Source organism: Silene latifolia, chromosome Y (assembly GCF_048544455.1).
Source record: "Silene latifolia isolate original U9 population chromosome Y, ASM4854445v1, whole genome shotgun sequence".
Taxonomy (NCBI): domain Eukaryota; kingdom Viridiplantae; phylum Streptophyta; class Magnoliopsida; order Caryophyllales; family Caryophyllaceae; genus Silene; species Silene latifolia.
Window position 1 is genome coordinate 286,568,157 of NC_133538.1, and position 22,155 is coordinate 286,590,311.

The following is a 22,155-nucleotide window of genomic DNA, read 5'->3' on the forward strand; positions in this document are numbered from 1 at the left end:
ACCTCAACAACAGAGAGCCTCAGACTATGAGATGGAAGATGATGTGATTTTTGTTGAACAAAAGTATACACCTGATCCTAAACCTAGGAAGCACAAACGGACTCGTCTTGGGAATAGACTTAGGAGGGTCATTTGAATTAAGAAAAGTAACTAAACATTTACGCTTAGCTTTTGGGATAGTTTATTACTTATTTTGGCAATGTATTCGCCAAGAGTTTAAATAAAGTTAGTTTAAGTTGTGGTTTTGCTACTTGGAAGTAAATCAAATATTTTTGTATTCAGTTAACCATTAATTAGTGTTGGAAATAAAAGTTGTTTTATATTACAATGTGTGTTTCATGTTTTATATTATAATAATGATTTGGTTGTTCCATTTGTTTGATATTCCGAACTTCGAGGATGAAGTTAATTTTTAGGGGAAAGGAATGTAGTACTACGAATGTTATGAATTGTTGTTGTGATACCTTGTGATGCGATTGGTACGGATGACAATCGTAAATGGATGATGGTGTTGAAAGATGCTTAGTTGTAGGAATGTTTATAAGTGATGTGGTGGTAGTTGTGGGCGAACTTCGGGACGAAGTTCATTTTAAGGGGGGGGGAGACTGTAATACTCCGTATTTTAATAATAATTTATAAGAATAATTTATGTAATTTAATGAGTAATTAAATGACACTTCTAATAATAAATACAAGTAAGACGTTAATTAAATAATAAATTAATAATTCAAGTCGGGAATTGGGTTTGGCTAATATTTGTGCTTTGGGCCGTGTGCTATTATTATATGGGCCGAAACTTATTAAGTTGGTATGAGTGTAATCGGGATTTTTATCGGGAATTAATAATAATATAATATGGAAATAATAATATATAAAGGTAATAATAATTATATCAATAATAATAATAAAGTTCTGGAAATAATAAATTAGTAAGTATTATATGAGGAAATCATAGTTATGTTAAAGGTTAATAATATGTGATGATAATAATAATATAATTATAATGACAATTCCTATACTAATTAGAATAAGGAAAGTTACATAGTTTCCTAATTGGCCTCGTATTCACTAAATCTTACACTATAAATACCACCTTAAATCTGAGAAATAATTCACAAATTAAAAGAAGGAGCTTTAGGAGACAGAAGAGGAAGGAATTAACATAAATCAATTAATCAGTTCGAGGTAATTATTCATCTTAAATCGATTTATATTCTTTTCATGCAAGCATCTTTAGATCGATAGTATGACTTATATAGACCACCATAGGACTCGGGAATTGGACCTATAGCGACATTGGACTGCCAAGTTTCTAACCTGACCATTGTTGACCGTCATTGACCGTGGTAGGGTGGTGTTTAGGGCGGCTAAAGGTGGCTGGTCAGGGGGTTATACGGGTTAGTTATGGGTGATTAGAATGAGTAATTAAACCCCTAACTGACCACGACTTGACCTGGGTATAGAGGGGTTGTGATGGGGGAAAGTGGTCGGTCCTTTTGGTGGTGGCGGAATGGTGGCAGGTGGCGGTGGTGGCGAAAACAGGGGAGTGACTCGTGTTTTGGGTAGGCTGTTTCGAGTGGGTTTTTAGTGGTGGTAGGAGGTCTGGGTTGGGGTGGTTTTGGGTGGCTTTTGTCGAGGGTAGATTGGTGAGTTGATTAGTGGTTGTAGGTGGCGGTGAAGGTGGCGTTAGAGGGTGGTTTTGGGACGGGTTTTATGGGGGTGTCAGGTGAGTGTTGCTGATGTCGGGGGATTAGGGCGTGGGTTTTATGGGTTGCTGGTGGTGGTGGAGCTAGTGCTTAGGGGGGGAGTTGGGTGCGTGGGACTGCAGGCTGCTGGTGTCGGGCTTGGGTGGTGTGAGTGGTGGCTTGTGGTGGCGTGGAAGGAGGAGTTTAGGGTTGGGGTGTTTGTGACGGGTGTTACGGGTGTAGTTGGGTGTTTCTAAGCGGGTTTTGCTTTGGTTTGTCGGGTGACTCGGGTTAGTTTATAAACGGGTCTATAATATCGTAATAATTAAATAAATGAGGCGGTTTGAATAATTAATATAATAAGAAGAATAAATAAATAAATGAAAGGAGTAAATAAATAAATAAATAAAGTTAGTAATTATAATTGTTGTAATTGTTATTATTATATAGGTGACGGAAATTGTGAAGATTTTATAATCGGATTTTTGAGCTTTAATTATTGGATTGCGTAATTGGAGTGCTTGCTTGCCAGGTAGGGATAATCCTACTCAACTCGACTTTTAATTATCTATGTTTGGTATGGTGGATTACTTACGTTAAAGTGAATTGATCGTATGTAAATTGTGTTGGTTGATATTATCGTAATTGTTGGAAGGGAGAATTATGTTGCATATATTGATTGATCATACCTTAATTATTCGGAGGGTGAATTATATTGATTTGTGTTGCCTAATATTAATAGTATTGATGAGGTGATTTGAATTGTTATCGTTGGTTGGAATGTGATTATTGTGAAAAGCTGTGTGACAGTTAGTTGTACGTTGTTGAGGGAGTTTGTACACTGGGGTGATGGTAATATGTACATTGTGAAGGAGGGGTACTATTACATATTGCAGTACGTTGTTAAGGGAGGGGTACCAAAGTAATGTGAGCACGTTGTTAAGGGAGTTGTGCTAAGTAAACGAAAGGAGCACGTTGTCAGGGGGTTGTGCAATGAAAGTGAATTGAATTGGATTGATAATTGTATTTCCTTGTTGTTTAGTTTTATTCCTACTGAACCTCGCGGTTGACTGTGTATTCGCGAACACCTGCGGTGAACCGTTTTATGGGTACTAGATTTGACAGGTACCAAAGATTAGCTGACTTGGGAGCATTGGGGTGAGAGCCAAACTTGGAACCGTAGATGAAGTCTAGATCACATATATAGTTATATCACTTATTTAATTTCCGTTGCGAGTTGTATTGTATTTCATATTAAGTTAGTTGGTTAAATTGTAATAAACATGTATTCACTAAAGTTTTAATTTAAAGTACTTTGGTATTGTTGTACTTTCTTATCTACTACCTCGGGAAACCGAGATGGTAACAGTTCTATTTATTTGGGAATGTCTAGCTAAAGGCTTCCGAATAAATAGGGGTGTTATAGTCAAGTACGATAGTTGCTGCTTCTGAAGTAAGTTGGATACGCCCAATAAACAATTTAGATGTAATTTTCCTTGTAAGAGGCCTTACTGGCCTAGGAACGAGTGGGTAAGTGTTGCACCAGGTAAAAAACCCAACCTAGAGCCTGCACGATCAATAAATTTCTGACGATTGACCATCACCCTTTCCATGAACTCCTGTCCAATTAAGAGTGTCGGATCTCTATTGACTAACTTGTCATAGCTTTCAAGGGTTGTTAGGAAGTAGGGGTCGCAATATGGTGAAGGCAAGACGTCCATATTCTAAATACTTGAAAGAAATTGTTGTTGCAAAAAAAGAGTAAAATATGAGTAAATCGTAGGGTTTTATAGGGAGTATGGATAATGTGAGGATTAGATTGGCGGGAGAATTAGGCGGGAATTAAAATTAAAGTTGCTTTATTTTTTAAATTAAAAATAATTAAAAGTAAATTAGGGAGAAAACCTTGAAATGTGCGATAGGAAATTCAAGTTGCATTTTTTTAATTAAAAATAATTAAAAGTAAATTGGGATTAACCTTCCAACTTCCACCGTTAAACTTGTTCAACACATCAAACCCTAACTAATCAACTCCATTGCCTTCATCTTCTCAAAACAACCTTCATCATTTTAAAAATGCCGAATAGTATTGATTTAAATGTTGTATATATCGAGGAGGAGGGAGAAAACAAAATTATTGAAGAGAATGACACATCCACATAATTGTTATGGCATGCAACACATGTTTTGGAAGGTAATGAAGACAATCAACCAGCTATTGAGCCTACAGTTGGTGCGGAATTTGATTCAGGGGAACAGTTTGCCGGTTTCTGTTTTACTTATAGTTATAAGACGGGGTTTGAAATTCATGTTCGTAGTAGCCAACTTTTGGCGCCCTTTAGGGAGCGGGGGGTAGGTCGTAACGAAGTTGGGGATAAAGAACCGCGATTCCACATGATGAACAAGATTAGGCTTATGTGTTCAGAGAGAAATACTACGAATAAAAGTTCGTGTATAACACCATGTAAAATGTATGTATTTGGGAAATTAAATCACGACACTGGGAAATTTGTAATCTGTACTTTGGGATTTGGTACATAATCACGATTTGAATCCTGAACTTAGCCGGCATGTTGTCAATTATAGGCACATAAACGAATATTTCAAAACCAGGTTGATGTTGAACGACAGAGCTGACATACCAATTACCCGGAAATTCAACACATTAGTTAGGGAGGTTGGAGGGATTCATATTCTACATTTCAATGGGCAGGACACGAGAAACTTCATCAACAGCGAACGTCGCAAAATTAGGTTTCATGGTGACGCTAAAGAGGTCTTAAATTATATCGAGGGCTTAAAAGCTCAGAATCCAGATTTTTACTACGCTGTTGAAAGGCACGCGGATAATAAGCTGTTGAACATTTTCTGGTCTGATGCACGATGTTGTGCCATGTATAAGGCTTTTGGTGACCCATCGTCGTTCGATAGTACATTTCTAAGCAACGGGTACCAGATGCCTTTATGTCCATTCGTAGGAGTTAATCATCATGGAAGTACAGTATTATTTGCAGCGGCTTTAATTTCATACGAAGACACCGAGTCATCCGAGTGGGTGTTTGAGAAGTGGATGGAATGTATGGGGAGAGCTCCGACCATCTTATTAACTAATCAACGCAAAGTAATGGAGGGGGCAATCAATAAAGTCTTCCCAGAGACTAAACATAGATTATGCGTTTGGCATATTCTTCAAAACGCGGATAAGAATTTAAAAAACCACCCACAATTTCCTCAGATTGACAGAGATTTGTGTACGCTTGTGCACGAGAGTATCACGGAAGAGGAATTGCAAGATATGTGGGACGATTTCATGGAAAAATACAACTTGCAACGCAACAAATGGTTAAGGGGTGCATGGGATATGAGACAGCGATGAATGCCTGTATTTCGGAAAGACACTTTCTGTCCGGGTATGTCTTCTACTCAGAGGAGTGAACAAACAAACATATTTATTTAAACATGCATGAGCATAGAAACTGGCCTGATGCAGTTCATGAAGTAGTACGAGGATGTCATAGAGAAAAAGGTGGAGAACGAGAAAGTCAATAACGCCAAAGACATTAAGCCCACTTAAATGGGATCCCCTGATATTATTCGAGGATATCTATAGTAAGGTATATACAAACAGTAAATTCGAAGAGGTAAAAACTGAGGTATATGGTTGTATAAGCACCAAGGTCGAGACTCTTCCAAATAGTTGGGTTTCATAAAGAGGTTTAGGGCCACATCAAAAGTGACAGAATCATTTTGGAAGAAAGATTGAAGAAGTTTTGAAGTGAGTATTGACACAATCACTGGTAAGTATGGTTGTAAGATGTTTGAATTTAAAGGGATCTTATGTTGCCATATCATGAAGTGTCTTGATGTGTTGGACGTAAAAGGTATCCCGGATAAATACATATTGGATCGTTGGCGCAAGGATTTGGTTAGAGGACACGAAAATATTCGGGTTGGGTATTACAACCCGGATGAGTCAGAACGTGTTAAAAGGTCTCTTGAGGTAACGGTGAAAAATGATTACATTAAGAGGTTGGCTATGAAAAGTGAAGGGTCTTGTACCATTTATACTAGCATAATCGATGAACTAATCAAAGAGTTGGAGGATCATTCTGGGATACAGACTATAGATTCATTTGCAACAGGTGGAGTTTTCTCAAAAATGTGGGGTCGGAGGAGAGTACGACCTAGGGAGACTATCCTAAACACACCTCAACAAGAAGGTGACATTAGAGACCCCCCGACAAGCGAGGGAATGGCAGAAGACGTATTGTAAGACAGCCAAAGAGGAGGAGAAGGACAAATGATGATGATCCGACGACCACTATGCTCCCCCCAAATACGAACCCAACCCGACATTTCGCAAACGATGATGCTTTTATCCTTTATGAGTGGCTTTAGTGGTACACAAAATACTCCAACGCACCTCACTCCACGTTTTACAGCGTCACAGAATACTCCAACGTTCTCCCAATCACAACAGACTCCACAATTTAGGTCACAATATTCAAATTCTCAACATGCTCATTATACTCATTAAATTCATAGGTTTCTTTAAACAAATAATGTATGATCAATAATCAAAATCAATGATTATTTTTCTTAATTCATTTTCATCTGCTCATCGGTTAAAATGCAATAACATTTCTAAGACACTTTCAATAAGAGTCTATTTTTTCAAGTATTAAAATAGCATTCGGTTAACTTGTGCAAATTTATGCCAAAAAAAAAAATCACAAGAGGATTCGAACACGAGACACTTAGTAACGAAAGCATCAACTAAACCACTACACCACTAACATATCCTGTGACATTTATACACACACAGACACACACACACACACACACACACACACACACACACACACATATATATATATGGTCAGGATCCGGTGAGAACCACTAACATAATGAGAACCGTGAGAACCCTTACTAAATCATCATCAAATCTTGTTCCGAAAGTTTTGCTGGATCATTTACCCTTAGTTTAGTTTATTCAAATACATTTTTAGTATAGCTAAACAAACTTTATCGATTGTATTAACAAAATATAAATTTAATGTAAAAAATTATAATTAGGTATACTAAAATGGTTATAGATGCACGGAAACGAATACTAGGTGCATGAAAATTGTTATATGCATGAAAATGAGTACTAGGTGCATGAAAATAATAGGCTCTAACTGCACGGAAACGAGTTTTAAGTGCGTGAAAATTGTTAGATACATGAAAATAAGTAGCAGGTGCATGAAAATTAATAAAATGTATTTCGACTCGATTTCCATCAATAATTTATACTTTTTGGACCAAGAAATATGTTATCTAGCAATAAAATTCTATGCCGAGTCCGAATATGTCGTTATTTAAAAAAAATATATTCATAAGGTGGAGATCTCAGAGTTCTCATTATGTTGGTGGTTCTCACCAGATCCCAATTCTATATATATATATATATATATATATATATATATATATATATATATATATATATATATAAATTGAATCTTGTGAGGCATCGTTCTTAGGGTGAGGCAACTGTACCTTTTCTAAACCATTGGATCTAATAATTATAGGCTCACCAGATTATGACACCTGTCCCCTTTATTATTCCTAACTAACGACACATTTTATTCATCACCTTCATTTACTCTTTTTCGTTTCCTCTCTATTCAAACCACTCGGATTTCGCCATTAAAGGCGAGCTTTCGATCGATCGCCATTACTCGTGAGCTTCCCATCCGCCACTTATTTCTTCCTCCTTCTGTCTCTTCAACTCGTCCTTAGCTCATCTTCACTTTGATTAATCGCCATTAAAGGTGAGCTTTCGATCGCCATTAATAGTGAGCTTCACTTCGTCAATCGTCATCCGCCATTAACTCAGGTACTTTCGATTCAATAGTTTGTGGTTTCAATTTATCCGTACTTTTCCTTCCGTGTTCTCCGATTAATCTCGTCTTCACCACTATCACTGTGCTTACATTCCTTATTTTTTTTGTTTTTATGCAGGTTTAATTGTTTATTGAGCATAATGAAGCACCGTCGGAATGCCTAAAATCAATTGAGAAGCAATTTTCATGCTGCTTCGTACGGTTTTCCTCCTTTCTTACCTATTTACTACCTCATCTATTACAATTTGGTGAAATATTAAATCACTTAAATCTAGTTAATTTTAGTTGCTTATTGTTACACTATCTTCGAACTTAGACTTAATGTCTGTCATCTGTTCTTTAAATACTTCGTTTGCCTGCTTTTCTGAAACATATAGCTTATTTTGTGAAACAAAACCTATAGCTTATTTTGTGAAACCTATAGCTTATTTTGTGAAACCTACAGCTTATTTTGTGAATCTGGCAGGTCCAAATGTGACAGTAGAATCTGCTATTGCAAACCTTGACCTGAATCCTTTACCTTGTTTTGTTATGCCTTTTTATTTTTACTTCTCTGGAATGTGTTTTTACAAAACCTGAACTTCTATGTCTGAAATGTTTTAGTAATTCTGTTTTTTCGCAACCTTGTGTTTACTTGGTGAGGCTACTGCTAGTATGCAGGGAGGTATTATGTAGCAAGCAGCGGGGTCATCCGCTATTAGTTTCTGCTATATCAATACTTTTGTGTCTAACTTAAATCAGTTTTCTTCTAGGTTAATGTAATTGACTTGTTCAAATTAAATCAGTTTTTCCCTACCTTGACTTGATTACAGGTTCCTTACTAGTTACTATATCTGGTTTTTCCTTTCAAGAGTTCAATTTCTTTTCGTTACTAGTTTCTCTTTCTGCTTTTTCCATTATAGAGTTCAATTTGTAGGTCATTTCCTGGTTTCTACCTTAAGTGACGCTATGGTGTCCATGGTGTGGATGGAAGTCACAAGAGTGAGTTTACAGACCCTTAGACCGCGTGACCTTATTATGGATAAATAAGTAGACTTACTTGATCTTTTATTTTTTCCTGCTCCCGTTTAATTCCTAACAAATATTATTTTTAAGGTGATTGATATGTTTGGAATTAAGTCCACACTCGGTCGAACAGATGTCCTCTACTTGCTATCGACAGTAACGGTTAGTTTTTACATTATGTTCATATTCAAGTTTGTTGGTTTTTAAAAATTGCTATGGTTTATAAAATTGGACAAATGTGCTTTTGTCACATGTAGAAAGTTTGTCTGGAGAAAAAGCCGTTTATTTGGAATAACTACGTAAAGAGCAGTTACATTCCTGTTGATGGCAGCCATATCCGGAAGGTCAGATCCCTCTTCAACTATTCCTTTTGATCTTCTAACCAAGTCGTGCTTTACTTAGACTTAATAATGTGTATATTGTTCATTGGTTTGTCTTGTCCATTTACTATCTCAGATTTTTTTTCCCTATCAACAAAGGCAATCATTGGTGGGCTTGTGTGTGCGATTTAGAACGGAAAAAATTTCATCCTCATCTCAAGCATGGATTTATGTGTGGATCCTGACAACGATGCGGCCGCAGAGATTGTATGATTTCTTCGCCAAAACGTTTTAAATCATACATCTTAAGTGTTGTAAAAGTATTAACATGTTGATCTTTTATTTTCTTTTTCTTTTCAGTTGTACAATGTAGCAGATGTTCTGGAACGTATGCCGTCATATGACTCCTTGCCGTTTCTGCACATGTCCACTTTTGATAATGTCGAAGTCCCTCAACAAAAAACATGGTAAGTTCGACACTACAGTCTTTTGTTTCAGGAAATTAAAATTTTTTTACTTTACAGTTAACCTCGATACATTCACACTGAGATGTTGTTTCGTGTAGTTATGATTGTGGAGCTCACGTGCTGAAGTTTTTGAGTGCATTGGACGATAACAGTTTATGACCAACCCTGACTATTTTGAGGTAAGTATTCAAACTGAAAGCAAGTTCAATAGTATACGAACATCAAAGTCTTATTCCGATGCATGTAGTTTTGGCCATCAAAACTGAATTTGAAACTATGCGTTAATTTTAATTCTAGTAAATAGTAATCATGATTTATTACCTTTGCAGAACTTAGCAGAATTTCGAAAGTCGTTAATGTTGCAATTTGTTAAAAGGGATAAAAATACTAGAAAGGTACACTTTCGTTTCTTAAAAAACATGTGAAGTTCATTTGTTCACAACTTGGGTGAATAAATCTATATTGTTACTTATTTTTGGTGGTATAGGAGTTTCATTAGTAGGACAATTTGTCCATGTTGGTGGGTTGATGTGAAGCTGTCTTGATAGCAAACGATCATTTTGAGATGGATCGCCAGGTGTTCAATAGAGTTCGTTCAACTGCCTAGCCGAGTCTGTCTCTTGATTCAGCAAGATTGTGATAACCTGAAAATGAAGTGACGTCTGTAACACTTCTAGATTAATACTGTCATATTGTTGTAAATTGTAACCCAAGGCGGCAATGCATAGAAGTTTCGAAATTCGGCCATCTAACCTTGGTTGTGTTTGTCAATTAGATGAATAGCCTTAACCAACGTTGTTTTCATATTTGAAGTAATGGTCTCAGTTTTACAAAACTTATTGTATTGTTTGTTTATTTAACATATTGATGTTAAGTATCACAATATCATCTTCTAGTTTCACAATAGAAGCTCTATGAATTACAAATTAAGGAAAAAAAACCTTCATAAGTAAACCATATCAGTACCAATACATGACCAAGTTTCACAATATGACCTTCTTCTTTCACAAAATAAGCTACACGATTCACAAAATTTAAAAAGATTAAGCTATAATATATTAAAAACTCTTTACGAAACAATTTGAACCATTCAGGTCCAAGTTTCACAATCTTACCTTCAGCATCCACAAAATAATTTTTAGGATTCACAAAAATAAGTACAAGAATTTTCATAAGGGAAAGAACAACTATTCATGATCAAGTTTCACAAATTAATGTTCCAGTCTCACAAATTAAGCACTATGATTCACACCATCAGAAAAAAAAACCCTTCAAAAATCAAAATATCAACCATTCAGGTAAAGGTTTCATAAATCTACCTTCAAGGTTCACACAATAAGGTCTAGGATTCACAAAATCACCAAAGTAAAAGATTACTCCTTTACATCATAAAAACCAAACATCTAGCCAAATGCTCAAGTTCAAAACCAAAATTAATCGAACATATAAGAAAATAAAATGTAGTTAAAACTTGTCTTCTTCAATCGTCATCTCTATTCTCTATGCTTAAGAATACTACTTTACATCATTCTTCATTCTCGTCCTCTTCCTCTTCTTCCTTTGTTCTGATGTGTCTCCCTAATGTGAAATGGACAAACGTTGAATTAGCTCCATTTTTGAACTACCTTAGTGAAGCTCCAACATTTTCGAAACCTCCTACTTGTTGCTTGCATATCTCGTGTGTCAAACTAGCACCAACATTCACTTTTGAATTGTTGACAATCATTTGCATATGAATTTCGTTAATACTTTCTACAAGTGTCGCAAACTCCCTATTTCACGAAAGCGAGTGGGTGATTGTGACCCTAAATAAATTGGTCAACCTAGTATATGTTCTCATGGAATTTAAATTTCATCATCGTTGGACAACCCCACCTTCTCATTTTTGTTATTCTTGTGGGTGCTTGCTTATTTGAACTCTCTGCCTCATCTGCACCTCCACTTGTTTTAGCCCCTGTTTTCGCAGCAGTTTTAGCACGTGGCTTTCTAGGCGCACTTTGGGAGGGTGTCTTTCCTTCTTATTAAACCCTTCACGATGGCAAATCATGCATTTTGTTCAAATTATAACATCACGAAACCTCTTAGTTGAAGACTTCCTAACTTCAAACCTGCAAGCAATAGCATACATTTTGTAAAACAGCATCGCTGACTCTAAGTCCACAAAAGTTTTGCTAATCACGGGTGTAAACTTGTCATAAATCCTAGTTATCCATTGTTCACTGCCCCCTGGTGTGTAAGTTATAATAGTAGTTTGCGTGGAAATAGATGGCATTGTAGGGCTTGTTAAGACATTAGAACCTTCGCCATCTTGATCAGAACCAACATTAGAGCAAGAAGCTTCACCGCAACTGACACGAGGCGTCACACTACCCTCTGCGTTGTAGTTGACATTGGAATCAACACATGAAAAGATTATTTATTCACAAATCAAGCTCTAAGATTCAATAAATAAGGTCTGAGATTCACAAATGAAGGAAGAGAGCAAAATAGGTGATTCACAAATCAAGTCTCAGAATATTATCTTCGAGTTACACAAATTAAGCCTTAAGATTCACAAAATAAGGTATGAGAATCACAAATAAAGAAAAATAGCAAAATAGGTGATTGCTAACACTTATGATGACCAAGTTTTATAAAATGATCTTACAGAAACAAGCTCTAGGATTCACAACACAAGGACTGAGATTCACAAAATAAGGCAAAGAACAAAATGGTTGATTCCTAACACCTATGATGACCAAGTTTTAGAAAATTATCTTCCAGGTTCATAAAACAAGCTCTAGGATTCACAACACATGGACTGAGATTCACAAAATCAGGAGATGAGCAAAACAGGTTATCTCTTATCACTTATAACCAAATTTCAGAATATTAGCTTCTAAGTTCACAAATCAGGCTCTAAGATTAACAGAATAAGGCCTGACATTCACAGAATAAGGCTTGAGATTAACAGAATAAGGAATAGAGCTAAAAAGATGATTTTAACTACTTATGACCACCAAGTTACATAAAATTAGCTTCTAGGATTCACAAAACAAACTTTAGGATCCACAAAATCACCTTCAAGATTCACAAACTAAAACAACAGTACAAAACAATTATTTAACATGAGATTATACAATACCTATTTCAATACGACTATTATCAGCATGCATTGTAATATCTACAATCTTCATAGCAATTAGAGCTCCAAAATCATCAAATACGATGTAATAATTAGCATTAAATCGCGAGCTAAAGGAAGTCGCTCAATTTTGATCTAAATCAAGCGTTATATTAACGAAATCGCTCAATTTTGATCCTAATAACGAAACCGTTCAATTTTGATCAAACGATACCTTATATCATCATTTTATGAGCGAATTAACAAAATTATATGAATATGCTCAATTTTCATCAAAAATATAAATTACCTGGAAATTAATAGAATAAATTCTTCTAAAATTGCTTAAATCACGTTCTTGCATGTTGTTTCGATGAAATCTACCAACAATTTTCGCTACAATTGATTTTTCTGATTCGATTTTGGAAATCGATGCAATTGTCTCTTTGAGGAACAACGGTTTTGCTTGTGTTTTATGTTTCGGAGAGAGAGAGAGAGAGAGAGAGAGAGAGAGAGAGAGAGATTAGTATAATAAGTTGATTTGTTTATTTTAGATAGAGAAAATTTTTGGGCTAAATGAAAATTTAGGAATGACACCAAATTTCCAGCCCAATGAAATTTGCAGCCTAGTGAACATTGAAAATCAATCCATTGTTTATATTTGGTGAGGTCGGCCGCTTCGCCATAACTAACGGCCTCACTGGATTCGCCATCTATCTCTCTCTCTCTCTCTCTCTCTCTCTCTTTATATATATATATATATATATATATATATATATATGGCCCTTTTCACTTTCCGTCATGGATATTAGCAAATATAAGTTAAACAAATAAAATATTAATCAATTTAATTTTAATTTTAAAACAGTGTGTATAAAACAAAACATAACTTATTCATACCCAAATAAGCATAAAACAATTAAATTTAAGTTAAAATATAAATTTTTAATGAGTTAGAGAGAGAAAGTACGTGAGAAAGCTCTTCAGCAATGGCGAAGAACAAAACAACCAAACCTAATTCATCTACCGCTCAACAATCTAAACAAACTACAAATAATAATAATATACAATCAATTATTACAGATAAAAACAAAAATAATGATACTAATACGCCAAATATTAATAGTAATACTGGAAATTCTTCAATCGATCGAGATGCGGAAGTAGCGAAAATAAGGGCGGAGGTGATTGCGATGTTGCATAGGCCAGGGATAGCGATACCAGCAGCTGAGACTGTTCCGGAAGTACCTGTGGAGGAATCAAACGTTCAGAAGGAGGTGCAGGAACAGGAACAAGTGCAACAACCCACGCCAACTAATGAAGAGGAAGGTATGATGGTTAACCTTACACTAGATGATGTTAAAGAGGAAATTGAGTACTGGTCTTTTGCGATTTTTGGATATGTCATGGGGGCAAATCCTCCATGGAGAGCTATGGAAGGTTACCATAGGAGAGAGTGGAAGGATTATGAGATTTCTAAAATAGCATTCTTACCAAATGGATTATTTGTGGTGAGGTTTGCTACTATGGAACATAGGAAACTTGTGCTGGAAAAAGGAATGTTTCTATTTGATGGGAAGCCTGTGATTATTAGACCTTGGGAACCAAATACTAAGATTACCAAAGTCTTAGTGAAAACTGTACCTATTTGGGTGAAACTGATGGGTTTGGATTTGAAGTTTTGGGGAACAAAATGTTTGGAGAAATTGGCATCCATAATAGGGAAATTTGTTAGGGTTGATGATCTTACCTTGGATAAATCTTTGCTGGGGTTTGCTCGTGTAATGGTAGAGGTGGGCATTGATCAACATTTTCCTGAGAAAATCATGTTTAAGGATGAGATGGGACAGATTGTCACGGTGTTGGTTGAGTATGATTGGCTTCCAGTCACTTGTACCAAATGCAATGGAATAGGACACAGAGAGAGACAATGCAGGAGGGGCACTGGTTGGGTAAAGAGACCTACTCAACCAATAACACAGGGTCCTAATAAGCAGGTTTGGAGAAGAAGAGAACCAGTGGACACAACTACTGATTTAGCAGGGTTCCCTAAATTACCTCAGGGTGCTACTGGTGTGCGCTTGGGTCCTCAAATTGGGGAGATTAGTCAAGTACAGAATGCTGGGAAGGAGGTTATGATAACTCCTACCAATACTCCGGGCATAGCTGATACTAGTACTATCCTCTCCCCTGCAAGGATCCTGACACGGATTACCAGGCATGAATCAAGATTACAAGGTGTAAAGGAAAGTGCCTTTGTTGTGAATTACAATAAAGAAATGGCTAGTACAACACAAATGGTTGACAAAGGAGGAGGAGGGGAGGCTTCTGCCTCTCATGGGTAGTCTTGGAGTGTGGAATATAAGGGGCCTGAATAGTTTGACCAAACAGAAGGATATTACTTGGTGTTTACATAGTCCTAATGTAGACCTATTTGGGCTCCTAGAGACCAGAGTTAGACCTGGATCTCTAAACAAGGTACTTGATAGTTTTTGCAATGGGTGGTCTGTTGTGACTAATCATCAGTAGCATGATGGAGGTAGGATCTGGATGATATGGAAGAAGGAGAAATATGATATAGATGTGGTAGAGATGAGTGCTCAGTTTATTCATGCCAAAGTTAGAGATATTATTAATAATTACCACTTTTATGCTACATTTGTTTATGGATTCAATAAAATTGAAGAGAGGGTACCTCTGTTGAATGATCTTATGAGGGTGGCAGTTATGGAATCTTGGATTGTTCTTGGGGATTTTAATAATGTCTTGTATATGGATGAGAAGATTGGACTTCCGGTTAGAGAGTGTGAAACTATTCCGTTCCAGAACACTATTGATAATTGTGGGCTTCAGGATATGAAGTCCACTGGGTCTTTCTTCACTTGGAATAACAAGCAACCTAGTGCAACAAGGGTGTTTAGTAGGATTGACAGAACTCTTGTTAATGATGAATGGATCAATAAGTGGCCTGACTATTTTGCTTACTATGCACCTGAAGGAGATTATGATCACAGTCCTTGTTTCATTCAATGCAAGGATATGAATGTAAAGAAAATTCGACCTTTTAAATTTTTCAATATGTGGACTGAGGTTCTTGAATTCAATGTTGTTGTTGAGGAAGGTTGGAGGTGTCATGTTCAGGGCACAAAGATGTATCAGTTGGTCAGAAGGTTGAAATTACTGAAGTTTCAATTGAAGAAGTTGAACAAAGATCTCTTTTCTGATATAGAAAAGAACTCTGACATTGCATACGATTTGTTGATGAATGCTCAAAAGGAATTACAGATGGATCCTCAAAACAGGCAGCTCATGGATAATTAACATAACCTTGGTGCTAGTTATCAGATGATGCATAAAGCCAAACTGGACTTCCTGAAACAGAAGGCAAAATGTGATTGGGCTAGGGAAGGGGATGCTAACACTTCACTCTTTCATAGGGCAATTAAGCAAAGGCAACCTGTGTAACACTCCTGAGACTATTATGCAGGCGTTTGTGGATTACTACCAGGAACTGCTTGGCTCTCAAGGAGTTTCTAAGGATGTGAATACTAACATAGTGGCTGGAGGTGTTACCTTGGATAATGAGGACTGGAATGCTTTAAACCAAACACCTACTAAGGAAGAGATTAAGAAGACTCTCTTTGATATACCTGATGGAAAGAGCCCTGGGCCTGACGGGTATTCGAGTTGTTTCTTTAAAGCAGGGTGGGACATTATGGGGGATGACATTTGTGGGGCCATCACTGATTTCTTCAAAGGAGGTCAACTCCTGAAACAGATGAATAGTACCACTTTGGTGTTGATTCCTAAGGTCAAAAACCCTACTACTGTGAAGGAATTCAGACCACTGGCGTGTTGCAATACCATTTATAAGCTCATTTCTAAAGTTCTCTGTGCAAGGATGGCTGTTTGTTTACCTAAACTGATCAACCCAGCTCAAGCAGCTTTTGTTAAAGGACGCAGTATCATGGGTAATATTCTGATTAGCCAGGATTTAGTACGCTTGTATACCAGAGCAAGTGTTTCTCCTAGGTGTATGTTAGAGGTTGACTTGAGGAAAGCTTATGATTCCATAGAGTGTAAATTTGTGGAACAAATGATGTATGCTCTTAATTTCCCCAAGAACTTCATTACCTTGGTTATGCAATGTGTTACAACCACTACATTCACCATCTCTCTCAATGGCCATACTCATGGATTCTTCAAGGGTAAAAGGGGTTTACGTCAAGGAGACCCTCTATCTCCTTTACTATTTACTCTATGCATGGAATACTTGAGTCGCCTTTTGGATACAGTGTGCAGGGGCCCTATTTTTAGATATCATCCATTATGCAAAAGGATCAAAATGACTCACTTGATGTTCGCGGATGACCTGCTTCTATTTTGTAAAGGGAATGTGGCTTCTATTTTTACCATTGTAACAGCATTTGATTTTTTCTCTAAAGCAAGTGGGCTCAACATCAACAATGATAAAACTGATATCATTTTCAATGGAGTTCAGACTGATGTGGAGCATGTTATCCTGAGGAAGACTGACTTCAAGAAGGGAAGCTTACCTTTCAAGTATTTAGGGGTAAATATCTCTCACAAAAAACTTTCAAAGGTGGATTGTGCAGTTTTAGTGGAAAAAATGGTACAAACAATCAAGGGGTGGAATAAAAGACGCATTTCTTACACTGGTAGACTGATTTTGGTTAGATCAGTGTTGGAGACTTTGCATCACTATTGGTCTCAGATTTTTGTTATTCCAGCTGGGGTCATGGATAGGATTAAAGCCTTATGTAGGAACTTCCTTTGGGAAGGGACTGATTGTTACTCTAAATCTCCCCTGGTTTCTTGGAAAATTGTTTGCAGGCCTGTGGTCAATGGTGGACTGGGCATCATTGACAGTAGGCTGTGGAATATTGCTGCAATTGGAAAATTGGTATGGTGGCTTGCATCTAAAAAGGATATCTTATGGATTAAATGGGCTGATCAAGTTTATCTGAAAGGAAGGGATTGGTACACATATCAACCTAGTTTAAGCAGCTCATGGGCGTGGAGACAGATATGTGCTGTTAAGGAAAAACTCAAAGTTGGGTATACTGCAGGTAAATGGTTGGGTAGCAATGTGGAGTATACTATCTCTTCTGGTTATGATTGGCTTCATCAGGAGAATTGGCCTAAAGTACAATGGCATAACATAGTTTGGAGCAGATTGAACACGCCTAAGCATTGCTTTAATGCTTGGCTAATTCAGCAAGGAAGACTTCTCACTCTGGATAGATTGTGCAGGATGGGCATTACTGATCAGAAAACGTGTTATCTGTGTGGAATTCATCCTGAAGACCATGATCATATTTTTCAACAATGCATATTTACGCAACAATGTCATGATAGGACTCTGAATTGGCTGCAAATCCAGGTCAGTGGCAATGGTAATGCTCAGGATATGATGAGAAACAGGAGGATATCTGCGTTTAGGAGGAAGCTGCTAAGTTCACTGATGGTTGCTTTACAATACCACATTTGGAATGCAAGAAATTTGTGTCGTTTGGAAGGTAGGGTACTGCACCCTAAAGTCATTCTTAGAATGGTACAAGAGGATGGTAGATTAGCGTTAATTAAATACAAATATAGCTTGATGTCTCAGTCTGATGTATGCTGGTGTAGACAACATGGTCTGATGTAATAGCTAGTTGAATGTGTTGGGATTTGGCTCCTATTGATAAAAGGAGCGTAATAGAATCGGTTGTAATTGGTGATTATCCCGTTGTGGGATGTGGTTATAATATGACTTACATTTCCACCAAAAAAAAATATAAATTTTAATAAAAAACTTGAAATTTTAAAGAAAATTTAAATATAAGACAAAACCGAAGGTATCATATGAAAAAAAAATTAATTGAAAAAAAATTAATTAAAAAAAATTAAACGCAAAAACATACGAATAAGGAATGTATACGTATATTAAATCGTACTGTATAAAAATATGAATACGCGAGTGTATGTATATTAAAGTGTAGAAGTTGAAGTATCGTATACAGGAGTGTGTACGTATAGGGTCTGAGTTGAAATATACGAAATATTAAAGGTGTACATAAATACTAAAAATAATAAAAGGTATTAGTAATAAATTAGAGTTAAATAAAAAATTATAAGAAAAGTAATTTTAATTAATAGGGTAGATGTGATTACCGAGAAACAATTATTAGGGTTGTAATTAATGAAGTAATCAAGCTAATTAAGGGATTAATTGAGATTCTTCAAAATTAACAAGTGGAGCGTTTTTATTGGTGGTGTATGAGGGCCTCATATACCTGGTGTAACTTTACCATCTTCTATCCGAAACTCTCAAAATAAAACACTCAACATTTTCCCAGAAATCACACCAACTCTCACGAATTTTTTTTCTAAAATGGGGTCGAAAACCAAAGAAATTATCAATATGGGTTTAGTTTCAACGTAATTACCCAAAATGGATCCACATCAGCACGAAGCTAGCCTCGGATTCAGGTCGCTCTCCCCCTAAGCGACTACACCCTGGATGACATGAAAACAAAGTTGTTTTTAAGAGACAACGATTTTAACCCACGTCGCCTCTGAAGCTAGCGACTACCCTTCAAGTCGCCGCCGGGGCCAGCAACTTCTGGCGAACTACTGGTACATTTATAAAAAAAATACAAAAAATTAGTGATGCTATTGGTAATCGAACCCGGATCATACTGCCACTATCCCTTCTTCCACTACAACAAGAGAATATTAATGTTTATATTATGCACTCAAGTGTATATATATATATATACTCAAGTGTATATGTATATATATATATATATATATATATATATATATATATATATATATATATATATATAGTTTTGAAAACGTAAATGCTGCATTTATAATGATATTTATCAGTATGTTTAAGCGCGTAAGTAAACATTATAGCATGATTGAGGTAGTGGTTAAGGAGTCAGGTATGATTGATGGCAAACCGGGTTCGAGTTTCCTAACACACATTGTTGTTTTTTTTTTCCAAAAATGATGTAGTCGCTCAATGCGTGAGCACTTGAACCCAAGTCGCCCACCGACACAATGACGTGAGTCGAATTCTCCCAGCCATAAAATCACTAATATTAACTTGTTATTCGGGATGTAGTCACTTAGGGGGAGAGCGACTTGAATCCGAAACTAGCTTCAGCGCTGAAGTGGAACCATTTTGAATAATCGGTCCGAATTCTCTCCATTACCTATCCATTACTTATTAGTGGTTAGGATTTCGTTTGAGGTCAAAATGGAGGGATCAGATGCATTCCAGACATTTCATCTCCACCTCAATTTTTTCATCATCACAAGTAAATCTAGGCCGTCGATTTATTCTCGAAATTAAATCGCATCCATTGATAAATAATGGATAGGATCCATTACCTTTGATAATTACTTTGAAACTACACCCATTTTGATAATTTCTTTGATTTTCGACCCTATTTTAGAAAAAAAAATTCAACACTCACAGTCTTACTCACATGCCTCCTCTCTACTCTCTACACTCCATACCCTCATTTACTCTCTCCTTTTCCTCCATTAATGGCGGACTACGAACCTCAACCTCAACTCCAACCCCAACAGCGCACCAAAATAATCCCAAAAGAAACCGTACTTCAAACCCTAAACACAATCATCCAACTCCACATCGAAAAAACCCTCGAAAAAAACGAGCTGTAGATCTTCAAAAGAAACAACTCTGGAAGCTTTTAAACCACTTTTTCTTATTTATTGCGGTAGTTTTCGCGGCTCAATCACTAAGCCCACATCTACAATGCCGCCACTTTTGGGTCCCAATCGCGATTCTCTCGTTAGCTCACTTGATCTTTTACGTGTCCGTGGCGCAAACCCCTGAGGTGTATTAATGGACTTAAGTATCAGCGGTGTTGTCATAAACTGACGTTTGGGCTTGCGACGGATAAACTCCGTCAACTTAAATTGGGATGCTTTTATGTCGACGGGGAAGATGGTGGTAATATTAATAATGGTAATGGTAATAATAATCAGGGGCGTCTAACACCCCGTGCAACCACTGGCGGAGGAACCGGGCCTCCGGTTTTGAACACCAAATTTATAAGCCTTATTGATTAAATTCAATACAAAAATCGAAGTATAGTACCTGATATGAGTAAGGAAGCGATAATAAACAACAAACGTTGCTGGGGTGAGAGTCGAACTCGGAACCTTGATTCACGAAGGGACGAGGTAATTCTCGATGGGGTATTTGACTGAAATCCGCCTAGATTTCGAGTCAATGGGATATTTGGGTCAAAGATCCGCCGAGACCTCGATCCAATGGGGTTTAAAATAAAGACGTCGATCGATATTTTAAACAAGATTTGAAAAGAACCGTTCAAATCTGAGATTTGTGATCAAACTGATCGATTTTTATTAACTTCTTACTTGGATGAATTAAATATCTAATACAATGCATGCTATTTATACTAATTATATTAGCGAATTCTAGTTGAAATAAAACTCCTATTCTAGCAACAGCACCCGCCTAACAATCCTACGAACGATGGAAATCATTTTTATTTTATTTAAATAACTCCTAATAGATAACTATTAACTAACTTGTATCCAATTAGAATTAGGGCATCCATAATCGTATCATCCCCTCCCTCTTGAAAATGAATTGTCCTCAATTCAAACCGCCGGGATCAAATACGAATTTGCAAAACTTGTATGGAAAATTATCTTCAAATAAAGAGCACATTGTTGATCTATCGTTATGTTCATCATCTTCAATGTAGTCTTTCACCTCATCTATCTCCATGTCTTTCATCTTATCTATCTCCATTGATTTGCAACCATAGTAATTATTGAACTCGTGCCTTCCATCCCACCACCTTCCTTGCACGAGAATAACTCGGCATTAACCTTATCATTATAATCATCAAAAATAGGAGGTAATTTCGGATCAAACTTAATCTTCTCCTCATAGTTGCTTTCAAACGAGAACACTCCGGACATATTTTTTTTCTTTTTCGGGACGAACAGTACACATGAATAGATTTTTTTTTTTGGTGTCACGCCTCGATTAACAAGTTACTAGAATCTGCTCCTGAGATGAGTAATCAAAACCGATTATTTCTTGAACTACCTGCTTAAGTTTAATCCTTGAACTCCAATCGCAATCAGAAATTCAAGTAACAACTTGGTTTGACACGCCTAGGACCGTCTAGATTTAGGGAAATCAAGAGCCGAAGCTCTGATACCATATGATATGAGTACGAAAGCGATAATAAACAACAAACGTTGCTGGGGTGAGAGTCGAACTCGGAACCTTGATTCACGAAGGGACGAGGTCGTTCTCGATGGGATATTTGACTGAAATTCACCTAGATTTCGAGTCAATGGGATATTTGGGTAGAAGATCCGCCGAGACCTCGATCCAATGGGGTTTAAAATAAAGACGCCGATCGATATTTTAAACAAGATTTGAAAAGAACCGTTCAAACCTGAGATTTGTGATCAAACTGATCGATTTTTATTAACTTCTTACTTGGATGAATTAATTCCTAATACAATGCATGCTATTTATACTAATTATATTAGCTAATTCTAGTTGAAATAAAACTCCTATTCTAGCAACAACACCCGCCTAACAATCCTACGAACGATGGGAATCATTTTTATTTTATTTACCTAATAGATAACTAA

At 36.6% G+C, this 22,155-nt stretch overlaps 1 protein-coding gene and 1 pseudogene across 1 annotated transcript; both read left to right on the forward strand.

The window, feature by feature from the left end:
* Nucleotides 1–4,302: 4,302 nt before the first annotated feature.
* Nucleotides 4,303–5,061, forward strand: LOC141630846 (protein FAR1-RELATED SEQUENCE 5-like). The gene has a single exon (XM_074443596.1). The coding sequence runs from the start codon at nt 4,303–4,305 to the stop codon at nt 5,059–5,061; it is 759 nt and encodes a 252-aa protein (XP_074299697.1).
* Nucleotides 5,062–20,031: 14,970 nt separating this feature from the next.
* On the forward strand, nt 20,032–20,580 carry LOC141630847 (uncharacterized; annotated as a pseudogene).
* The last annotated feature ends 1,575 nt before the right edge of the window (nt 20,581–22,155 follow it).

Bases quoted from the DNA above. Each gene is read 5' to 3' on its own strand.
- LOC141630846 (XM_074443596.1), top strand. From the start codon at position 4,303: ATGTTGAACGACAGAGCTGACATACCAATTACCCGGAAATTCAACACA.